Source organism: Podarcis erhardii, assembly GCF_964252035.2.
Source record: "Podarcis erhardii genome assembly, chromosome: 3".
NCBI lineage: Eukaryota > Metazoa > Chordata > Lepidosauria > Squamata > Lacertidae > Podarcis > Podarcis erhardii.
The window spans coordinates 9,865,104-9,888,864 of record NC_138507.1 but is presented as its reverse complement, the minus strand read 5'-3'; the positions used below and the strand labels follow the sequence as shown (position 1 = coordinate 9,888,864).

The following is a 23,761-nucleotide window of genomic DNA, read 5'->3' as shown; positions in this document are numbered from 1 at the left end:
CATTTCCCAGTTTGCATGCAACCAGCTAGGCCTTGCTACCTGTCCTTGACAAGCCTTCTGGTGCCTATTTTTTCTTACTGCCAACACAAACCTCGCTTTTGATCTGGTGTGGGGAAACTCTGACCCTCCAGATATTGCTGATCTACAACTGCCATTAGCCACAGCAAGCAGGACAAATGGCATGGGATAATGGAAGTTGTAGTTTGGCAATTTCTGGAGGGCCAAAGGTTCTCCAAACCTGGTTTAACTGAAACACACACACACACACTTCAAGGCTACATTTCAACACAATGTAGGGTCAACAGCTCTCAGTGAACTAGGTCCTTGACAGCACAGGTCCTTGACAACTGTATCAGATTTAGCTCCCTTGACGGATGCTGCTTAGATTATCCAGATATAAATGTTCACCAAATGCTTGTTAGTGTGCTGCCCATGAAGATGACAAATGAAGCCTCATGGAAACTCCTTTGTCAGATACATCAACTCAGGATAAAAGAAAAACATTGAAAAATAGCAGCTGCCACTCATTGCACTCTGTGCATAATCAATTATTTTAGATACTTCTTAGCGATTAGGACAAAAGCCTGGTTTTTACATTCTGAAGCCTCTTTTAACAAGAGAACACTTGGAATGGATATTTACAACGGAAGTATCATTGCAGATGCATTTGCACAACTACCCAATATATGTGGGTTGATTTAAGTCACTAGTAAGATTAAGACAGAGCAGGTAAAGCTAACACACAAGACTGCATGGATGTTGGGTCACCAGAGGATCTGTTTAACCACATGATACATTTATTGTCAAAATTAAATACAGTTAGGAAACATGTTATGTCTTTGTTTTCTTCTTCCCACTATAAACTGCAGAGGGTCAAAAGCTTCGTTGAATCCCATTAATGGAGAGGGAAACAGCACATTAAGTATGAAGGTATGGAAAGAACGGCATCCCATCCACTCCCATACCTCTGCTAAGAAAGGAGAATGGAAACACATGGTTTTTATATATATTCCCCAATTTCTCAGTTACGTGAAGTATTCCCATCTGTGTTCTTAGAAAGACACATAGTTACCTTTATAAGGATACTGCAATTGAAACTTCCACATTTTGTAACCTTTTGTCCAATAAATAAGCCTTGCTGGAAGGCGTCTCGTGACACACCAAGAAGAGATATTCATTCAAGTCTGCTTCAGATTCTCCGCAAACCCTATCAAGTCAAAATATGCAGTGTCTGTCTGCAAAAGTACAGCACTGCTGAATCGGACCATTGGTCTACATCCTGTCATCATATTTCTTACACAAGTCACCTATCAGTAGGGCCTGAAAGCAGCAAGTCTCCCCTGCTGTTGCCTAAGAACAACCCTGCTGGATCAAGCCAAAGGCCCATTAGGACCTGAGTGCAATAGCACTCTCCCCACTTACAATTTCTAGCAACTGGTATTCAGAGATATACGCCTATGATGCCTTTCATATGTGCTGTGTCAGGAAGATTTGGGCATCACATGGCAGGACAGAGTCTCAAACAAAGATATGCTCTCCCAAGCACACATTTCTTGCACGTTCGCACTTCTGTCCCAGTGACATCTATGCTGGTTTGGTCATGTACACAGAATGGAAGATGGCAGGATCCCCAAGGACATGCTCTACAGGGAGCTGGCTTCCGTCACTAGGCCTATGGCAGACCAACTCCTATAAAGATGTTTCCAAACTTGACATGAAGGCTGGCAACATTAACGTCGCCATGTGGGAATCCCTTGCTGATGATTGCAGTGCCTGGAGACAAGCAGTCAGGTCGGGTATCCACAGCAGTGACCAAAGGAGGAATGACCACCAGAAGGAGCACAGACAGAAGGAACGCCATGGTGCACTTGTAGCAGGTAAACCAAAACACATTCATCTGCCTCAGTTGGTCTCTACAGTCACAACATGTGCTAAAACTCTTCATCAGCACTCTTCCATTGTCTCCAGAGACAGATGGATGCCAACTCATTCACTCAATGCCTCCAATACTAGATGTAGTATACAGACATCATGATTAGCAGCAATGAATAGTCTTAAACTTCATGAACTTGTCTAATCCCCTTTTAAAGCTGTCCAAGTTGATGGCCATCACGACATCTTGTGGGTGCAAATTCTATAGTTTAACTTTGTGCTGTGTGAAGAACTTCCTTTTATCTGTCCTGAATTTTCCAACATTCAGCTTCATCGGTTAACCCTGGGTTCGAATATTTTGAAAGTAAGAGGGAAACATCTTCATATCAACCTTCTCTACTCTGGGCTGAATTTTATATACCTCTATCACACACTTACCTGCTACACCTTTTTTTAAAAAAGCCCCAAATGATGCAGACAGCCTTCCATTATGAAGAAACTGCTCCAGCCCTTGATCATTTTGGTTACCTTCTTATGAATCTTTTCTGGCTCTACTATAACCTTATTGAGATATGGTGGCGACATCTGTACAGAGTATTCAAAGTGTGGCTGCGTCACAGATTTGTATATTATTATATTGGCAAAATCATTTTCAATCCCTTTTCTAATTCACCCTTTTCACAGCTGCCGTATAATAAGTCCACATTTTCATTAAACTATCCACCATGGCTCCAATATCTCTTCCCTGGTCAGTCAGTGCCAGTTCAGACTCCACTGGCATACTGAAGTTAGAACTTTTTGATCCAATGAGCATCACATTATACTTCCTTACACTGAATCATATTTGCCATTTTAATGCCCACTCACCCAGTATGAATAAGTCCTTTTGGAGCAGCTCACAGCCCTTTTTCATTTTAAACACCTAGAAGGCACCAGTCACACTACAAATCCTTGGGAGATCTCCCTTCTTACATCATTCCACTGTGAGAACATTCTGTTTATACCTCCTCTCTGCATCTTGGTCTTTTAAGAGACCTTCCTGAGAGGGTCTGTAGAATGACTGCTAAACTTAGTCAAGAGTTTCCGGAGAAGAACTTTACCAAAAGCTTTTTGGAAGTCCAAGTACACAACGTCCACTAATTATTTACATGTTCTTGACACTCTCCGATAAAAATTTAGATACAACTTACCTTTGTGGAACCCACACTCCTTCTTCTTCAGCAAGACTTGTTCTTCTGTATGCTTGGTAATCTTAACTTTAATAATGATTTCCACAAGTTTTCCTGGAACAAATGTTAAGCTAACCAATCTCTAAATACCCAAATCCTTTTTTTAAAAAAAATAATGGTGTTACAATGCTAAATAGCAGTTATTAACATGTCTAAGCTGTTTTTAATGTGACTAAAGCTCATGGCACTCATCACATTTTGTAACAGGAAATTCTGTAAAGCTAATTATTCATTCTGTGAATAATTACTTGCTTTTTCCAATCCTGAATCTACTATCAATTAATCTCATTGGCTGATCCCAAATTTCTGTGTTACGAACAAGGAGAGAAATTCTCTGTCCTCTTTTTCCACACGATGCACAATTTTGTAAGACAGCCATCCCCAACCCAGTGCCTTCCAGAATATTTGGACTACAACTCCCATCAGTTCCCTTACTTTGTTCTACTTCTTAAACTGTAAATAATGTGAGGCACTGAATCTTTAAGAGCCAAATGTATAAAGAAACTACTTCCTAGGGATAGTCACCTGAAAAAGTTAAAAGCTTTGATTTTAGATCACCAAATATTATTGGTATTGTACACATCCATTATTTTACTAATTAATTTCATAAAACCATACATATCTATAAATGGTAAAATTTCAGCGGAGAAGCAAGTGCAGCAGAAAATTTTCATTCCCACTTCACTGGTTATGACCAAGCATCTCATTGATTTCACTGAAACATACTTTCAGTAAGCATGCCTATGATTCTAGGCTGACCTGAACTTATACTCACCTCCATAGCTCCACCAACCATTTGCAACAAGGAGTCTGCCGAGGTGCAATGAAGTGCAGCATCTATAATTTGCAACGTAACAAGTAACCATGTTGCTACTTGTTTAAGCAGGGAAAGTGTTTCAGCAGAGAAATGCCAAACACCGTGAAGTTGACTGGCAGTAGGCTCAGGACAGACGAGTGACATTTCTTCAAATTTAACTTTCAGAACTCACTAACACCAAGTGCAACTAGGCTGCAATCATAATCCCACTTACCTGCGACTTGCTTCTGAGTGGATGCAGTGAGGATTGCACTGATAGACAACTTAAAAATCCAAATCATGGAGGATAGCCATTGTGCTACTAGCTGATAAAACTAATCAGAACATCCAAAACAGTGACAGAATACACCTAAGCACTAGAGGCAGGGAACAAACAGAAGCAGTCACCCTCATGCCTCCTCAAGGACTCCCTGAAAGAATGATCCAGAATGGCACTTCTGTTTGAGATATAAAAATTAACGGTATAATTTCCATCTCCGATAAATATAACAGTGAGACTATTTTGCCCATCATATCTGCAGTGATTACTAAAAAAACAGCAACCACCAGGTACTACTATAAACCATAGGTGCCTAATAGCTTTGCTTGAGCAATCCAGTCATAATTTTAAAAGCAAAAGTATTTCTGTACAGTGCATTTTTTAATTTATCTCACTCCATGGCATGCATGGTTAGCGTCAAAATTACATCACTTTCCCCCATAGATTTCTGTGATACTTTGAATTTCTATATCAGGCTGTCCTGTCTAATGCAGCATCCATAGGTCCTGAATGAGTCTCAATAAGTCTCACTTTCATTGCCTCATACTAATGCATATTACTCCAACTTAAGTTGTTTTATGTCTGAGCAAGAGTTAAGCTGAATTTTTAATTGTAACAAAAAACATGAAACATGGACTAAGTTGCCATATCACATAACTTTAAATGTGGTCATCATAGGTGTGATTAAATTTTGCTGTAATACAAAACCTGAATTAGAACTTACTAGGACGTGGAAATTTATCACTGCCACCTTCACTTAAATTTTAACAGAGACCAAGAAAATTAAGCCACTGATAGAGACTTCGCAACATTGTTTTGTCTAGAAATTCAAGTAATAGCTTGTCACATCTACTTATCCAGAATAGAGATAGCAATAAAAGAAGGTCCTGTCAGGTACACATCATGATTAACATCAATTATCTTTATACTAGACTACCTGCAAACCCCACAAAGGATTAGCTGTTAACAGCCAATCATTAAAAAATTGGTACAGAATGCTGTAGCCAGCTTTTTGCTAGCACATTGTAAAAAGGCAACACTGTTCCCAGAATTTCAGAAACCCACAAAATGGCAGACTAGCCGTAAATTGTTTTTTGCAACTATCAGCTCTTTCTGATAGTTTTAACTAGGCTGCTATTCACTGACATACAATGTACAAGAACAAAGTATTACGTAGGTTTGGTCTTTGAAAGTAACTCCTTTCTAGTTACGGGCAAAACAATTTTCTCGCCAATGCTGGACAGACAGAAAGATAGGAGGAGGATGGAGACGGGTACATGGAAGAAGGCATTTCAGTTGTGATTTTTCATTTGTTTAAACATTTGTTAATTACACTCTTGCTAGGCAACAGCCTTCAACTGATTTAGAGACACACAGAGAAGTAAGAACTTCATATAATGTTCATTTTAAATATATTCCCAAAGCTCTCCTTCTCCCCAACCTTATTTCATACACATAGAAGGTGTTCAAGATGGCAAAGACTTGTGAAACATATAGAAAAACTAATGTCATAATATTACTGTCATCGAATTCTGTTGAATTTCAGTCCTGAGAAAATGGAAATATGCTCTGCTACAGTCTGTTCATTTTCGCTTATTGCTAAAGTATATATTAATGCAAATTAGTGCACTTCTGTGCACGCAATGGGACTTTTCCTTCCTCTCCCCCATCCTGCAATCCCCACATCTCCTTCAGATCTGCTCCAGAGGGCTGGGGGACCATTCAGAGCAGATTTTGGGGGTATAGAGAGAAGGCTTCAGAGGGACAACATCCCACATAGAAATTGCAACTTTGTTCTGCTTATGCACACACAATGGGTAAAAACCAGTACATTTTCTTGCTACAGTTAGAGTGCCTTCATGCAGAATTGCAACCTAACAGAATATGGAGGAAAATTTAAAATTAATGGAAATATATAGGCTACTGTAAGCTATGGCAAATATACAAGTGAAAAACAATATTGCATAGGATTTGCTGGATGACAACAAAAACTGAATATGGTACAGCCATTGATTAAAGATCTGGAAACAAGAAAATTATCAAAATGAAAAAGAATGCTTAGCAGAAATCAAGACCAACGTAATAACATCAACTACTCAGTTCATCAAACATATGGGGAAGTATAGTCGCTGTACTTATTTTAAGTACAGACAAATCCCACTTTGCACGTACTGAAGACATGCATGACCCCTGACACATGTGCCGTTTTTGGCCCCGGAACAAGGTGAGGTGGGCTTATGCCTACCCTGCTGATGCACGCAATGACCAAGAACACAATCCCTGTGCAAACGGGGACCTGCCTGGAGTCCTCTATCAAGCTTGGGGCCACTTTGATTCATAGTTGCTCTCGTGTGGCAGCCCAGTACACTAAGGACCATCTGCATGCAAAAACACACTACCATGTGGAGATCAACATCCGGGAAAGGTCTCATATATAATAAGAGTGGCACAATATGGTACAAAAATCTTTTACCTAAGTCTCCAGTAATCACTGCCACATGAATTCTACATATCAATTCTCATCATGCACATGACCAACACAATCAGCTTGATGGGAGTGTTAGGGAAATGAATCTAGGCCCTGGTTAATGAGCAGCAGCAAAGTTTACAGTGAATTGTGTTGAGCTACAGTTATTATTTTCCTAAATATACTGATTGTTACTGTCTTTTCCCATTTTGACTCATTTTTGTATGCTCTACATATATTACAAAACAATGCTTATGCTGCGTTGTTTCTGTGTACGCATCCACTGGGAGCTGAGCGTTCTCAGTGTCTAGATTTTATTTTAGATATAACTTAGATTAGTTTAGTATTCAGCTCAATCAAAATATTGGCCACATATAATTGGACTGCCCTCCCCCTCAGAAATCTGCTGACCTTTGAGGCAGTCCTGCACAGTCCTGCTCGCTCTCTCTACCTAAGCAAATACAGCAGGCACTCAAGTTTGATAACCAAGCATTCTTTATTTCCTGATGGGCTGGGTAGCAACAGATCACAAGTGCCTCTGCTGGGATTATAAGGAGTGCAAGATCAGGAAATGGGAAATAGCCCAAGCATCATTGTGGGGATCTCTAGGACAAATTCTTTGTGATAGGAAGGGCACCAGGTGACAGAGGAGCAAAACTCACTCACCCAGCTCACATTTTCTAACTGGAGGGGCTCTAGGCAGTGAACGGGATTCACTTGGATAAGAACACTACAGAAATGCAATTCTTGAGAAGTATGTGAAAGAGAGGGAGAGAAAGCAAGATTAATGTTTAAGCAATTCTTCTGCTGTTTATGGGTAGACAGGGAGGGCAGGCGAAAGAGAAGCTGCATGCACAAGACCAGCCACAGTAGAAAACATTAATGTTTGGTGATCTACCTAGGTAGTTCGTATGCTTGATTTTGCAGGTCAGATGGAATTTCCATGTATATTTGCATTATGCCTCTCATATATAATAAATGTTTTAAAAACTCTGAAAAACCATTAATCTAAAAAAAAAAAAAACCTCAGAGATTTCCTTCCTTTGCTTTGCTCGAAAGTAAGCTTAAGAACAAAAATAATGTTGATTTTAATTATAAACATCTGTAAAAGTAATTAATCAAAGAGTCATCCCCCTCTCTCCCAAAAAAAGCTTTCACCTTAAAGTCAACAGACAACGAGCAAATGTACCATAAATAAGCTGGTATAAAAACAAATCATGTCTGAACATCAGGTTCAAAACGCTTGCTTTTCACCTTTCTAAAATCCAAAGACAGTAAAACAATGGATGGTATCTAACGTTAGTAACAGAATAGGGCCACTGAAATTAATGGACTTCAGATTATGTTCATCAATTTCAACGCGTTTACTCCAAGCATGAAAATGTTGGAGATCACCACAAGCCTATAATTTTTGGCACTTTTAGAATACAGTCATACCTCGGGTTAGATGTGCTTCAGGTTGAGCGTTTTCGAGTTACGGTCCACGGCGACCCGCAAGTAATGGAGCACATTACTTCCGGGTTTCACCACTCGCACATGCGCAGACGCTCAAAATGACGTCACGCACATGCGCGGAAGCGGCAAAACACAACTTGCACACGCGGTCGTGTCTTGCGTTTTACTCAGGATGCAAACGGGGCTCCGGAACGGATCCCATTCGCATCCAGAGGTACCACTGTAATAACTTGAATGCTTAAGATTAATAATGGCAAAATTAAGCCACCTGGAATTGGCTGCTTGATTCATCATACCTGTCTATGCTAGTTTTACAGTATACGTTTTCACAGAGGCGCTTTTTAGAAAAAGTACTGCTATGTTATCAAAACTGAAGAGCAGCAGTCAACAACAACACCACACTGTCAAAGTTCAAACACTTCAACAAATTATTCTTCATACTGATGATTCAATTACTGAAAGTAAATGCTGCAGCCATGTGACAAACTCACTGAAGACTGAAAAAAAAAATGCCTTGATCCAGTGTCGTATTTCATATTACAAAAAGAGCTTTCGACTTGCTGTCCAAGACAAATGCAGAGTCTGTTTGAGTACCTTACCTATCTTAATGTTTTCTTTCATCGTTCTGATTTTGAACTCCCACACCAAATATCCAGTCAAGAGTTGAAAGAAATCATACCCAAAAGAGAAGCAAGTGGGGAAAATCTGCTCCAAGAACACCACAAAAATGTGGCTGTGCTTAGAGGCAATATCTATGTAGTGTAAGTTTGATCCGCACTACAACAAACCTCCCTAAAATTCAACATACTACCCTATAATTCAGTTCACTTATTTTGAATCTGCAATGCTGTTTGTCAGTACTTATTTTACACATTTTTTTTCTTTGAGTTGTCAAATAGCTATGGCTTCCCGGATATAATGTGCAGAAAGGACTATTAAGGTTTTCAGAGCAGGACATAGAACTTCCTCCTCCCTATGGCACTGTCATGACTCACTCACTGGGATTTCCTCATTCTCCTAACATTTAATAGCATATCTGTATGGGGTGGGGGTTGCGCCAGTACAGAATTTCTTGGGAGTGGGAAAAAAGCTACTACCCAGCAATGAAACCCAGTTTGTCCAATTGGTTTCCAGGCTGCTCCAGGTGGGAGGGTTGCTGTCCAGAAAACAGACTGGACCTTATAAGGTAACCACTGCAAGTTGTTGTACTAGTACACTGATCCCAATGGGTGAGAAAGGCCAGGATAAAAAAAAGTCACCTGTATTAGGATTCAGTCCCTCCCACCCACCTTGCCACAGCCTTCTGGAAGGGAAAGGTGCTAGCTTGCTTCACTCAAGTCACATTAGAGGGCATAGTTTAAGAGCAGCTCTCCAAAGTATTAAGATACAGATCTTTCCTAGTCCTAAAATCGTTTTAATAATGATGCCCGATACCGAATCTGGTACTCTGTGGGTGCAAATACTGCTACTATAGCATATTGACCAGCACTAATGGATTAAGAAATACAAGAACACACAACCATAATATTACTGTAATGTTTGACCATGATTAGAATTCTTAAGACGGAGTTTACATGTTTCCTAAAACTAGCAGTTTGCTTGTCAGCTTAAATAAATCCCAACTGCTGTCAAAACCCAACTGTAGCAAAGTGCAGTGTTTAGTGTCAACAACTCAGTAAAATGTTCATTACAGAGAAGGCTAGATAAAATATACATATAATTCATAGCACTCTCCTGATCACTGCCAAGTCACTTCACCCCATTCTTATTTAAAAAAAATGCTTCTACTTAACCAAATTTTACTATTGGGCCTTTGGGTTTGTTACAGCAATGTTACCCTCTTCATTTTCCCTGTGGCCATTTTATCTGCTATGTGCTTTTCCAACAATGTAGAATTGAGCAGTCTTGCCCTTGCACTTCACTAAATTATACTGCTTCTGTAAAACGAATGGTTCGACTGAGGAAAATTCAGCACATTAATGTAAAATGAAGATAAACAAATTTAACATTCTACATTTATTCTGCACACTTTCTGAAGTCCATAAAAGGAGCTTCTGCTTTAGTATTGACACACAAAAGGAAACAAAATTTCCAAGAAAAAATAAACAAATAAGAACATTCATCACATTATCAACCATGTTTGTATATAAGACAACAGGAAAGTGACTAAAAATGTAATAATCAGGTACTGGCCCCAGTTTAATAGCTCCAGAACATATGTGAAGGGTTGTCCCCATCACAGAGACAAATGGAAAGTTTCTTTATACACCTTTCCTTGACAAAGAATGACTGCAACTAAGGACTTCTTTGGTTGTGATCCATACTTGAACTCACAAAACCCGAACTGATCTCCAGGGAATCACCATCAGCAAAGGCAGATTTGTAAGATAACAAATTTCATTGTTTTGTATAAACATTATTCCACTCAAAACAGATTTCTTTTAAAGCCCTTTCATTATTATGTTAATTGTAAAACAAAACGAACAGAAAACCTCCAACTTCTTCAATGTTCAGAAGGTGTATAGCTGACATTAAGGACACATAGTTACAAGGATCAGAGCAAAACTAACCACTTTCTGTGTCCGCCTCTGGACATAGAAATGTTGCACGAGGGCTGGGAGCGTGCTCCATAATATGTTGAGCACGCCACATTTCAGACCACTGCATATTGCGCATATACAACACAGCTCCACAACATCCCATGACAGACATTTCCCCTTTTTGGCTAAAAGTGTCAAAGTGTTGCTTGCTAAAGAGTCTTTTGCATTAAAAAACAAACAAAACTCGAAGTACCAAAATAAATAAGTACGTAAGCAAGAAGAACACTAGCTTTCTATCTTTCTACGGTGGTAGAGCATAGTTCAGTAGTCATCCAAAACAAATGTACCCAAAGAGAACTAAGGCTACCAACTGATACAAAGGATTTAAAATCAATTCAGCATCACCATCTTAATGTTTATATGATGACCAATTTTAATTACCCAATTACAATTGAAAGTGCACACAATCAACAACATTCAATAAAGGTACTCTAAAGAAAGAGGTCAGCATCTCTGGAAGATGGTCACTTATGATTATGAAATCTTAAGTTACCACACTGCAAGGGGGGGGACACCCACCATCTTTAACCAGCACATCTGTGCAAGCCTCTCTGCATGGCAAGTAGGCCACACAGAAGTCCTGAGGCCCAAAGTCTTTGCCTGTCATCCACCCCAACAATGATCTTTTTCGGAGGGATGAGAGAAGGGGCCGAATCTAACCCACTAGGCTGTTCAATCACCCTGATTGATTGATCAAAGCTTTGCAGTCCTAAGGAGCCTGGAAGCTGGAATGTACACACAGCAACAGCCCAAGCACATCGCCCCTCCAAACCATGCCCCTTGCTTTGCGAAACTGGGCTCTTACGCTGCGAGAGACAACTTGGCTCGCAAATGTCACCTTCAGCATATTCTCTCTCTCTTTTTTTAGGGGGTGAGGAGCGACACATGTACCCAGAGGCCTTTCACCTGCGTAGATGCCCAACACCTTGTGGTTGCTTGGGACAGTAATAATAATAATAATAATAATAATAATAATAATAATAATAATAATTTTTATTATTTGTACCCCCATCCATCGGACTGGGTTGCCCCCAACCACTCTGGGTGGCTTACAACAGGGGAGGAGGGAGGCGAAACACCCTGGGTGTGTAGAGGTCGGGGTGGTGGGGAAAAGAAGGGGGGCCAAAAGGATCTCTACCCCACCCCCACCCCATCTTTCCCAGCTGACACATAACGGGCAGCGTCGAAAGGCGGCTTTCCGAGGATCCCTTTTGCGAATGAAAGAGCAGGAGAGAAAGAAACCTGGGTCTGGAAGTGCGAGGCCGGCCGGCCCGCCCCCTCCTCCTCCCCCCCCCCCCGCTCCCCGCTGCGGGGACGGAAGAAAAGGCAGGAGGGAGCGGAGGATGCGCAGGCGAAACCCGAGGCCTACAAAAAGACCAGCTCCCACCGCGCCGGCGCCTCCCGTTCCTTCTCTTTTCTCTCTCTCTCGCCCGGTTCCCCCCCCCCGGCCCGGTTGTGGCGTCTCCTCTCCTCGCGAGGCCTCGCCCGCGCCTCTGGGGCCCTGAGGGAAGAAGGCGGCGGCTAGAAAAGGGGCTCCGGCGTCGGTTTCGGCCCCCTCATACTCACCATCAACTCGATGGTCTTGTCCTCGATCACCGACTCCGGCTCCATGGCGGCGGCGGCGGCGGCGGGAATGGCGGCGGCGGCTCCTCCTCGGCGGCTGAGGAGAGAAAAGCCCGTATCGACCCCCCGCCCCTCACCACCACCACCACCTTTTCCTTTTCCCTCAGAGGAGGAGGCCGGCTGCCGATAGATCGACCGACTGACCCGCCGCCGCCTCCTCGGCCGCGCGCCCGGAAGAGGAAGTGACGCAGCAAGGGCCGACGCGGCGCGCGGGCGGGCGAACGTTAGCAACGGCGGCGACCGTTTCCCCCTCAGCAGCCGCGTCGGAACCGCCGTCGCGACCAAAGGGGGAGGGGGAGGAGGAGAGGCACTACGGCTCCCGACAGGCTTTGCGCCGGCCGGCGGGAAAAAGAACCACAAGGCCCGGCATGCATAGCGCCGAGGTGGGGGAGTGCTTCGCGCTCCCCGCGGCGGAGGGGCTAAAGGAACTACGTTTCCCGGCATGCAAAGCGGTGGCGAGGAGGGGTTTTTTTGCCCCCCCAACGGCGGATTATTTTAATTTTTTTTAAAGAACTGGCTCGAAGGAACGTGCTGCGCCTTTGCTTCTTCCCAGCTGCCCGGGGCGAGGCCCTTTTTGGGGGTCCCGGTTGCTGCCGGCGACGGGGGGGAAAGCAGGCCTAGGCCGCAGGCGCCCAGAACGCAGGCGCAGTGGAGCTGCCTCATGGCGCCTCAGGCCGCTGTTTCCTCACAAAAGGCTCCGTCGTGGGCGCCTTTACCTCAGGGGTGAGGGCGCCGAGGGCCCCACGTTGGTGTATGGCAGCGCTAGAGGGTGAGGGCGGCTATTCCCTTTAATATTATTGCTATTATTGTGTATTACATTGGTATACCGCCCACCTTCCGTAATTTACCGCTTCTCAATGTATGTTTATCGGTTCACTTCATTTATATTCGTCCTCACAGGACTATTTGCAGCATAAGCCTGTGGGGATAGTTACTCTCCCATGAAAATGGGGACATCCTATTCCATAATAATACGAATAATTGCATTATTTATACCCCACCCATTCCACTGGGTTGCCCCAGCCACTCTGGGCAGCTTCCAGCATATATAAAGCATAACATATTTTTAATGCTTTATTATGCTTTTTTATATATGTTGTGCTATAGGTATTCTCCCATGAAAATAGGGGTGTCTATTCCATCATCATAATTTTATTACTTATACCCTGCCCATCTGACTAAGTTGCCACAGCCACTCTGAGTAGCTTCCAACACATATAAAAAACAGAATAAAACATTCAACATTTCTTTAAAAATTCCCTACGCAGGGCTGCCATTAAACATCTTATATAGTCCCTTATCTCCTTGACTCAAGGGTCGCAAAACTGCATATCCTCTGATAGCAGAAGAATCTTTTATTTGCATCAGCCACTAGCCATAGCAAGAAAATAAAATACAATACTGAAAATAGAGGTAAAAACTATAGAAAGTACATTTTGGGGGTTTACATCAATAATAAAATAATAGCTCTTGTTCTAATCGCCCCCAGTTTGCAGTTTTTGCTGTCACCTGATCATCTTGATCTGCTAAAAGAAAGGACACAGTAGCAATGGTTGAGCAACCCGTCATGGACAATAGTAGAGAGGTAATAACCTCACTCCTCAAATCTATAAAGAGTGCAAGCCAAAAGCACATGAGCCACTGACTCAATACTGCCATCTCCACATGGACGTAACCGTTTTCCCAGTGGAATTTTTTGAAATCAACCCTCAAGTACAGCCTCAATCTTGCGAAATGAAAGCGCATCTGTGTTTTTCAAACAGGGTGCCAAAGTGTCAAAATGACCAGGTGGAAAATAATCATGCCATGGACAAAATTTCCTTATTGTGGCCAGATTATTCTGTTGCTCGATATCATATAGGCACTGTCTAAATTATTTGCTTTACCTTCCAATGAAAATATGGATGTCCTAAGGGAAAGCGGGATGTTCCAGGATCAGATCAGAAACTGGGACGGCTTCTATAAATCCAGGGACATTTGGGAGGGTCTGAAAGTGGCCCAGGGTGGGTTGCTCCACAGCAAGAGTTGGGTATATGCCGTTTGTACATCACCCTCATTAATCAAATTTAAATACTGCGGAAGTTAACAGCGTAAAAATCTGAAATGAAAATATCCAATGCATAACACAATGGCAACGTGAAACAACAGCAATTCCAATCCTGTTTTAAAGGCCCCAAAAGAACAAGAAGAGCTCCAGCGGATCAGGCCACATTCCAGCATCATGTTCTCAGGAGCAGCCAGCCAGAGTCTCTCTGCATAGCTTACAAAAAATTCTTAAAAGGAAAAGACGTCACAACTGAGATTGGCACAGGGATCCCTAGGCAGCGTTTACCTGGAGTCATGCCAGGCAACAAAAAGAAGGGAGTACGTCTGCTAAAACGCTGGTTTTCAACTGGGTGTGTGTGTCCTGATCCAAAATGGGTCGTGACCAGACCACTACCAAATGGTAGAAGATTAATAAATGTGTCTCCAAATACCTGTTTGGGTTAAAAGTGACTTCTGGGTCTGAAAATACCTGTTCTAAAAAACTGGCTGAAGTGGCAATCAATATAGCTCTGAAAATTATTTTTTAACATTTTTTCAGAGCTGTATCTGCAATGAAGCATACTTTTTTCAACTCATTATTTTCTCAGATTTCGTGAACACCAAGTTTTGCCCAAATTTCTAATGGTGTGTTTAAGAGAACTCTAGAATCTGAACCATTCACCAGGCTGGCCGAGTGCACTGTAACCAGTCAATTTGCGTTGACTTTAGTGTGACAAGAAAAATGCTGCGGAAATCTCCATATTGGAAAGAAGAAGAAGAAAAAGCGGCCTAGCCCTCTCCTGGTGAAGGTGGATTTATCAAAAGAAGAAGGAAGTGAACTGGACAGTGTTGTCCTCTAACATGGAGTGCAAAAGCAACCCTATCGCCATCAAATGTATGGGAAATAAAATAAGAGAAGGGTCTCAATATTTGTGCTAAACGTCAGGTCCAGGGTCTGAAAAGATTGAAGGTGACTGGCATGCTTCTTAAGGTCTTTGGCAGGAGGAACTTCAGAGATGCCACACCAAAAAGGTCTTTCCTTCGCACTATAAAGGAGCAAGGGGAGGAGTCTCACATATTAAGTAGTCTTATGTTACCTGGTCCAATTATGATACACATACACACTTGAAATGAATCAAGAAAAGAGTATTGTCATCTACTACCATACAGGAAACTTGTCCTTCACTTGTGCTTCTGCATTAATAATATCAAGCTTTGTTTTTGTTGTTTAGTTGTCTAAAACTCTTCGTGACCCCATGGACCAGAGCGCTCCAGGCACTCTTGTCTTCCACTGAATATCAAACTCTAGACTGCTAAAATGTTGGTCCACATGGATTGCTAAAATGTTGGTCCACGTGGATTCTAGGACATGGATCCACCCACAAGTGAGAGCCACATCTCAGTTGCAAGTTTTTCTCGAAACAGTCACTGAAACTAAAACTACCATGTCTGACTCATCCTTAGTTTGCAAAAACAACAGAACCACCTTACAGGGAGGCAGTTCCCAGCATCATCGGTCCATAACAGAGCTGGAATTTAAACCTGGGTAGCCACATTTCCCATATCCTGCCTGTATCCTAAGATCTGATGGAAGGTGTTTGTTTGTCTCTGCACAAACTCTGGCCCAGTCTGCATGTCGCTCTGTGCCAACCCATGTCTTCCAAAGAGGCAATTGAGGTTCCTTTGCTCCTCTCCAGATCATTTTGCTGCTGCACAGTACTGAGCTAAGCTATGGTTTGGCTTAGTGTGTCATTCAAACCCAGGCTCGTGCTTAGCTCTACTAGACAACTCCCAGACTGTAAACCGGGTCAGCAACCTAAGGCGCGTGGGCCACAAGCGGCCCATGGGGGTTGTTTAACCGGCCCATGGACCCCCACTGCCCACTCGGACGGCTCCCGTGTGCCGCACTAAACCGGCACGGAGCAGAGCGGGAACCGCCTTCAATGATGCTAGCCAGCTTCCCATTGGCTGCAGGAAGCTCCAGAAATAGTGTGTGTGTGTGTGTGTGTGTGTGTGTATGCATGCCCACTCCGGCCCACCGCGGCGTCTGCAGGACCGTGAACCGGCCCAAGCCACAAAAACTTTGCCAACCCCTGCCAGTGTAAACCATAGGACAAGCCTTGGTTACAGCTTGTGATTTGTGCGGAGAGAGCTAAACCATGAGCCCACATTCAGATGACACTCAAGCAAAACTATGTCTTGGTTCAGTACAGAACAGAAGCAGAATGAGCTGGGAAGAGCAAAGCAGCCTACCAGTGCTATTTTTCTAGAAAAACCAAACCCACCGTGAACACCTCCATTTTTCTCTTAGAATGGCAATGGCGCACACTTGAGAGGTGCCGGAACTGCGTTCCGATGAGTTCCGGCTGAACAAAAGCCCCGCTCCTAACTTTTAGGTCCTGTTCACATGATTCTTTCCCAGACACTGTGATTAATATGGTTATAGCTTGTTCATCGTTTATATATAGAATATTTATGTTTCAGGGCATCTGCACACAATAAGGAGAAAATTGCATTATGGACGGAGTTCATTGGTATTTTAAGACAGAATCACATGATTGAGTAAACTTAAATCAGTTCTCCCTTCAAAAGAATGTGCATTTTCCAAAGGAAAAAGCAACAACCCCTGGGGCAACAAAGAGTAACAGTAAGTTTGCTTTTAAAAAGGAACCTTTTTCCATACCTACTCTGGCAATTGAAATTACTATGGACCGTTTTGGATCCATATTCAATGACTATTTGAAATTATCCACCTGTTTTTAAACTTCACATTTAATCTAAACTAAAACATTTTCAGATATCCACTGCTATTCTTAGTTGCACTAAATCCCTAAAATGTTACATTAATTTTTATTCCCTGACATGATGAATGGCTGAACTACCCCCAATTTGCCAGTGCAAACTTAGGTTGGAGTAAATACCACTTAATTCAATATAGCCTGCTTCTGAGAAGACATGCATAGGATGGCGCTATCGAAAGAGGAGATTAAGCTCCACGTCATAAAAATATTTCATGTTATGAAGGAATTCTAGTTGTACTCTGTGGAATATTGTTTACAGAATATTATTCTACAGTTGTAGTATATTATTGGCTAATATACCATGAGCATCACAGCTGCTGCGATCTGATGTATCTGGTTCAGAACAGGGGGAGGGGAGCGCTTTCTATAGAAAAAAATGTAGGTTAGAATTTAATTAACATCCTTTTATGATTTTTGCCAAGTGTAAATGGTTCTTCCTGGTTATTACAATGACTCCTTTGCCCAAATCAATGGCCCATCAAATTCGGAGCCCTTCCTTTGTGTAAGTCTTGGTAGCTAAACCTGCCACCCAGAGTGTTTCTGCTTATTTCTTTGTTAGAGATGTAATCCTATTACCTATGAAGTTCCTGCAGGAAATTACTTCCAGAGGCCTAGCCATGTTAGTCTGTTATAGCAGAAATAAAAGAGAGTCTTGTGCTACCTTAAAGACTAAAAAATTATTATGGTGCCATAAGCTTTCATGGACCAGAGACCCCTTCAGATGCACCAGACAATAGCTTATGCCACAATAAATTCATTAGTCTTTAAGGTACCACAAGGCTCTTCATTGTTCAAGAAATTGCTTTACATCTTAGGCGATCAAGTAACACTAGGGCTCCCTGAGAACTGAGGTCTGGAGTTAGCTAAAAATTATGTCACCCCTCCCTTATTTAATCTTTTTCTTTCTTTCAAGTTTGTCCCATGACTTTGGGCTTTGATCTGTTTTGTTTTCTGTTTTTTAATTTGCTTTGGACTAGTCTAGTGTCCATTTTGAATTTGTAGGTCAGAGAGTCTGTCTGGGGAGAGCTAATTCTTACTAAATTGTTTGATTTGAATGCTTTTACGAAAGCAACTAAAGGTCTCTGCAGCTTGCCTGTGCACTGACTGCCATCAGTGCCCAGGCAAAGTTTTGCTTTGTTTTGTATGCTTTTCTGTTTTCTCAGTGTCTGAATTCTGCACCGATAATCATTTTGTTTAAAAGAGATTCCACTGGTGGTTATAACTTTAGCAACATTAACCTTTACGTTCAGTGATGTTCCATCTGTCAGTATGTTTAAAATATTGTGCGGATAATAATAACAACTGCAGTGAATTTACACAGCACACTCATCCATCCTATATATCTGGTCTCCATGCTTGGCCAATGTTTGAATGAAAATGGGGGTTTTCACCACTGAGCTTGTAGGCAGGGTTGCCAACCAACTCTTCAGCATCTCCATTGTAGAGTAGAGAGACCACTTGCCAGTCTCTCAATATGATTGTTGGTGACCTCTTCTGAGCTACCCTCTCCCACAGAGTTGGTAAAGGACTGGGATTCCCCAGGACAATTCAGACCAGTGGTTTTATTTTTATTTTTATTTTTTAAAAAATGATCCTTCCGCAGACCAGTGGTTTTAAATACACCTAGCGTAAAGGTAAAGGAACCCCTGACCATTAGGTCCAGTCGTGACCGACTCTGGGGTTGCAGCGCTCATCTCACTTTATTGGCCAAGGGAGCCAGCGTACAGCTTCCGGATCATGTGGCCAGCATGACTAAGCCGCTTCTGGCGAACCAGAGCAGTGCATGGAAACGCCGTTTACCTTCCCACCGGAGCTGTACCTATTTATCTACTTGCACTTTGACATGCTTTCGAACTGCTAGGTTGGCAGGAGCAGGGACTGAGCAACGGGAGCTCACCCCGTCGCAGGGATTCGAACCTCTGACCTTCTGATCGGCAAGTCCTAGGCTCTGTGGTTTAACCCACAGCACCACCCGCGTCCCTACCCCTAGCTTAGACCTGGTCTATAATGAGGCGGTAGAAATTTGAGGGGCCTGTACCATGGACTGTGCCACTATGCATGGGGTGCCTTTATTGGTTGTAAAATATTTCCCACCAAAGAGGAGTTGGGGAAAGAGCCCTAGCCTGGGATATCAGGGAGAAAGGCTCGAATCCTGCTCAATCTGTGCTGTGCTAATTTGATACTTACACAGGAATTGTGTGGTTTCCACCCCCACCCCCATTGTTTACATAAGGGAACATTCAGAAACCCTCCAGTTGAGATGGGGGAGAAATCAATCCAGTTTGTATTTAAAGGTGAACATACCTAGTTCACATTTTCTGAAAAAGCATGTGAACCGAAACACAGCCGGCCTTTGAAATTTGCACACTTTCAAATTTTGCAATGAAATTCTCCCCCCAACTAAGGTGCATAGAAGAGCATATACTAAAGTGTGCGTATAAATAAGAATAATAATAAGAATAATAATAAGAATAAGAATTGACATTATATACCACCCAGTAATTATAATAAGGTAAAGGTAAAGGGCCCCCTGACCATTAGGCCCAGTCGCAAACGACTATTGGGTTGTGGCACTCATCTCGCTTTATTGGCCGAGGGAGCCGACATACAGCTTCCGGGTCATGTGGCCAGCATGACTAAGCCGCTTTCTGGCGAACCAGAGCAGCGCACGGAAACGCCGTTTCCCTTCCCGCCGGAGCGGTACCTATTTATCTACTTACACTTTGACGTGCTTTCGAACTGCTAGGTGGGCAGGAGCAGGGACCAAGCAACGGGAGCTCACCCCATCACGGGGATTCGAACCGCCAACCTGATCAGCAAGTCCTAGGCTCTGTGGTTTAACCCACAGCGCCACCCGCATCCCAAATTATAATAATAATTGACATTTATATACTACCCTTATCTTCCAAGGAGCTGAAGGTGGTGCACATGGTTCTTCTCTTCCCCATTTCATCCTCACAACAACCCTGTGAGGTAGGTTAGGCTAAGAGACAGTGACTGACAGTTACTCCCAGTGGACTTCATGACTGAGTGGGGATTCGAACTCTGCGCTCCCAGGTCCTAGTCCAACATTCTCACCATTACGTCACAATGGCTTGTGAAAGTAACATACGAGTGAAACACGTTAGGGAAAGCAACATACAAAACATGCTTCATGGATTGGTTTGCAAAAGGCAAAACTGCAGACAAAAACGTGTATATTAGTAGGAATTCACACTAAGGTTTATGAGGGTGTTTTAAAAAAAATATCACAAAGGATTATGGAGAACTGACTTTGGCTGGAAAAATTAGAACCTTGGAGAAACTGAAAACGACAGATTCTCCCATTCCTGTCCTCCAGAGCCCGGCAGTTTAAGTGGGACAGTCCATTCTAACACCTCATTTTGCTAATGAAAGCCCATGTCAAGGGCACCAGAAACTTGCTTCCCCTGGTGCTGAGAGTTTTGTAGGGATCTTTTCATCTTGGTTAAGTATCAATGGAATGCTCCCGGATGAAAGAGGAAGGGACCCATTGAACAAAGCACACTCACCAAGAAATTCTGACACACAGATTGAGAGCAGGGTTGTGGCAGGCGGGCCCCATCCGATCTCGAAAGCTGCAAAGTGCATTGTTAGCAAAGACTTGTTTTCCCAAACGCCCGTCAGCTAACATAGCTGTCGGCTCCTGCTCCCAGCCAGCTAGTCATGATCCTTTATCCGTTCCATCAGTGTGATGTAGGCTGACAGCTTGAACTTGCTCTCCGATGGGCCCTGGCAGCGAGAGAAGCTGTTGGATGGATTGGTGCATTCGTAAGCATAGGGAGAGAAGCCGATGGCAATTAAAAGTTCAGGTGCTACGATGAACGGCCAAGGTCACTCGGGAGGAAATGTGATGCCGTCGACATAGCAAGTGCTGATGGCCTCAAGAATTGCCAGAGATCGCCGGCAGATATTGCTCTGAGCTAGCACCCGGGGACAGACACTTGCGAAGCACTTCTTTTAAATGCAGCAGCTAGACTGGTGACTGGGAGAGGCCGCCGGGACCACATAACACTGGTCCTGAGAGATCAGCATTGGCTCCCAGTACGTTTCCGAGCACAATTCAAAGTGTTGGTGCTGACCTTTAAAGTCCTAAACGGCCTCAGTCCTGTATACCTGAAGGAGCGTCTCCACCCCCATTGTTCAACCCAGACACTGAGATCCAGCGCCGAGGGCCTTCTGGCGGTTCCCTCATTGCGAGAAGTGAGGTTACCAGGAACCAGACAGAGGGCCTTCTTGGTAGTGGCGCCCGCCCTGTGGAACGCCCTCCATCAGATGTGAAGGAAATAAGCAGCTATCCTATCTTTAAAAGACATCTGAAGGCAGCCCTGTTTAGGGAAGCTTTTAATATTTAATGCTGTATTGTTTTTAAAACTCGATTGGGAGCCGCCCAGAGTGGCTGGGGAAACTCAGCCAGATGGGCGGGGTATAAACAAATTATTATTATTATTATTATTATTATTATTATTATTATTATTATTAAAGTAGTTTTTAGTCACCGCTAAAGGATGAGGACCATGGGCCAACCTTAGGGCAAGTCGCTATCAGTCTGGTCTGCCTCAAAGAGTTGTTGTAAGGATAAGATGGGAGAAGAATGATGCATCCACCATCTGAGGGCAGCCAGTTGGCTTTAGGGGCACAAACATGACACAATCAATCAATCAACCTTTTTATTCGACCGTCAGTCAGAGAATCATGACACACTCACAGCTCTCTGACAACCATTTCCTGTCCCCTCAGTATCACTTGCTGCCCGTCTCTACCTAATAGTTGGCATAGCCCGACCCCAAACTATTCAGGCACTATTTATCCATATCTGGGTAATGAGAAAGAAATGAAAAACCAAGTAAATATTCTGAAATTTGTCTAAATTTGACCCTTTCAGCCTTCTTTCCAGTAAGTAAGCCGGATGAATCAAAACACATCTTGCTCTTTCTTCTGGGAAATTTGTCTACGATCTCAGAGCTACTTTGTGTCCTAAAAAAAACCAGGCTTAGTTGTCAACTTCAGTCTCTTCTATTTTGTGTCATCTATTTTGCCTGAGGAATGGGTCGACTTCAGACAACAACAACACATTTCAGCAGCTAAGTTTGGTACAAAAGCAAGCATCGTATAAACCTTCAGAAAACCAGCCGTGCAGTCCTTTGCATATCAACTTACTGAACTCAACAGGGCTTACTCCCAGATATGTGGATAATAGGATGGTAGCCCAATTTCCTGATTTTGAACCTAAAACAACAGTGGTGGTGATTTTTTTAAGCTTGCATGCGAACTTTGTGTATCAATCAGCTACAGCCTCTGAAAACTAGAATGAGGGAAACTAGCAATGCTCTTTTGGAAACTACCATAGAAATAAAGGACAAGCAGGTGGAACGGTTATAGAAGAGCCCGCCTTGTGGACTTTCATAATGCCCAAAGAACTGCATTGCTATCATTTAACGAAGAAGAAGAAAATCATCATGCAAGTCATAGAATTGTAAAGTTGGAAGGGACCTAAAGGGTCATCTAGTGCAACGCAGCAATCACCGCTCAAGAACCCCGAAGCTCTTTCCTAGAAAAGTCTGAACATACAGCCGCACAATTGTGGACGATAACCCCACCAGAATTATGGTACACTTCAGATTTAAGGCCTCCAACCAACCAACCCAATTATACCTTCTAGCAAACTTACCGTATTTTTACCTCCATAAGATGCAATGGCGCAGAAACATGGTTACAAAGCACGGATCCACATGGATTCTCAGGATTTTTGCATTGGGCTACCCCAAACTCACCGTCAAATCACATGTCTGTGGCCACAGCATGAACCACAAAAATCATACATCCACTGTTTCATTCAGAATACAGGGGTACCTCAGGTTAAGAACAGTTTCAGGTTAAGAACGGACCTCTGGAACGAATTATGCCATTCTATACTCAACTTGCCACTTCATATGCTTCTGAGACTCATTCTGAACTGCTGACGACAGCTTGGAGAACAATTATATTTTTTCTAATATGCATTTATAGTGGTACCTGAAACGTGTGTAACCCAAGGTACCACTGTATTTTCCCCCTTGTTTTCCTCTAAAAACTAGGTGCGTCTTATAGTCGGGTGCATCTTATGGAGTGAAAAATATGGTAGCTTTAAAGAAGTTATTGATTCTTGTATCAGATCTTGGGGAAACTATTTCTTACATGGCTCCTTATTTTTGATTCAGTGGCTAGTGTCAGAAACTGAGGGCAAACCATGCCTTTCTGAAAACTGATTCAAACACCATCCAACCCAACCCGCCGAGTCCTTACCCCAGAAAGACATACCCAGCCTTAGTGCAGCAACCCGGCCCCTTCCTTCAGAAAGCGCTCAGAACCACTGAGCAAGAGGATAGGTCGCCTTCCGTCATAAACCCTCCACTATGACATCACCAGACTTGGAGGGGAAGAATGGAGTCAGATGCGAGTTTTGCTTTCAAATTTTGCCTAGAATGGAAGGGATATTGTTGGAGTGGCACACAAAGGATGAACAAGTGAAATCTGTGATGATAGATTGGGCAAGAGATGTCAGACATAACATAATGTTTGAAGATTGGGAAAGGTTGTGGAAGAAAGGGGTCAA

The 23,761-nt window shown here is 42.9% G+C and overlaps 1 protein-coding gene across 5 annotated transcripts in view; it reads right to left on the bottom strand.

The window, feature by feature from the left end:
• Positions 1–20,914, bottom strand: part of FBXW11 (F-box and WD repeat domain containing 11) — a 92,980-nt gene extending 72,066 nt beyond the window's left edge. For 2 of the 5 annotated variants that reach the window (XM_081855541.1, XM_081855542.1), the window contains exon 1: positions 12,266–12,393. Coding sequence is in view for 2 of the 5 variants with exons in the window: in XM_081855539.1 (XP_081711665.1) it covers positions 12,266–12,310 (45 nt within the window). In the remaining 3 variants the exon portion in view is untranslated. Of the gene's footprint in view, positions 1–12,265; positions 12,608–20,678 lie in introns of those variants that run through there. The other 3 variants (XM_081855543.1, XM_081855539.1, XM_081855540.1) reach the window with 3 other exon arrangements.
• Positions 20,915–23,761: the final 2,847 nt, after the last annotated feature.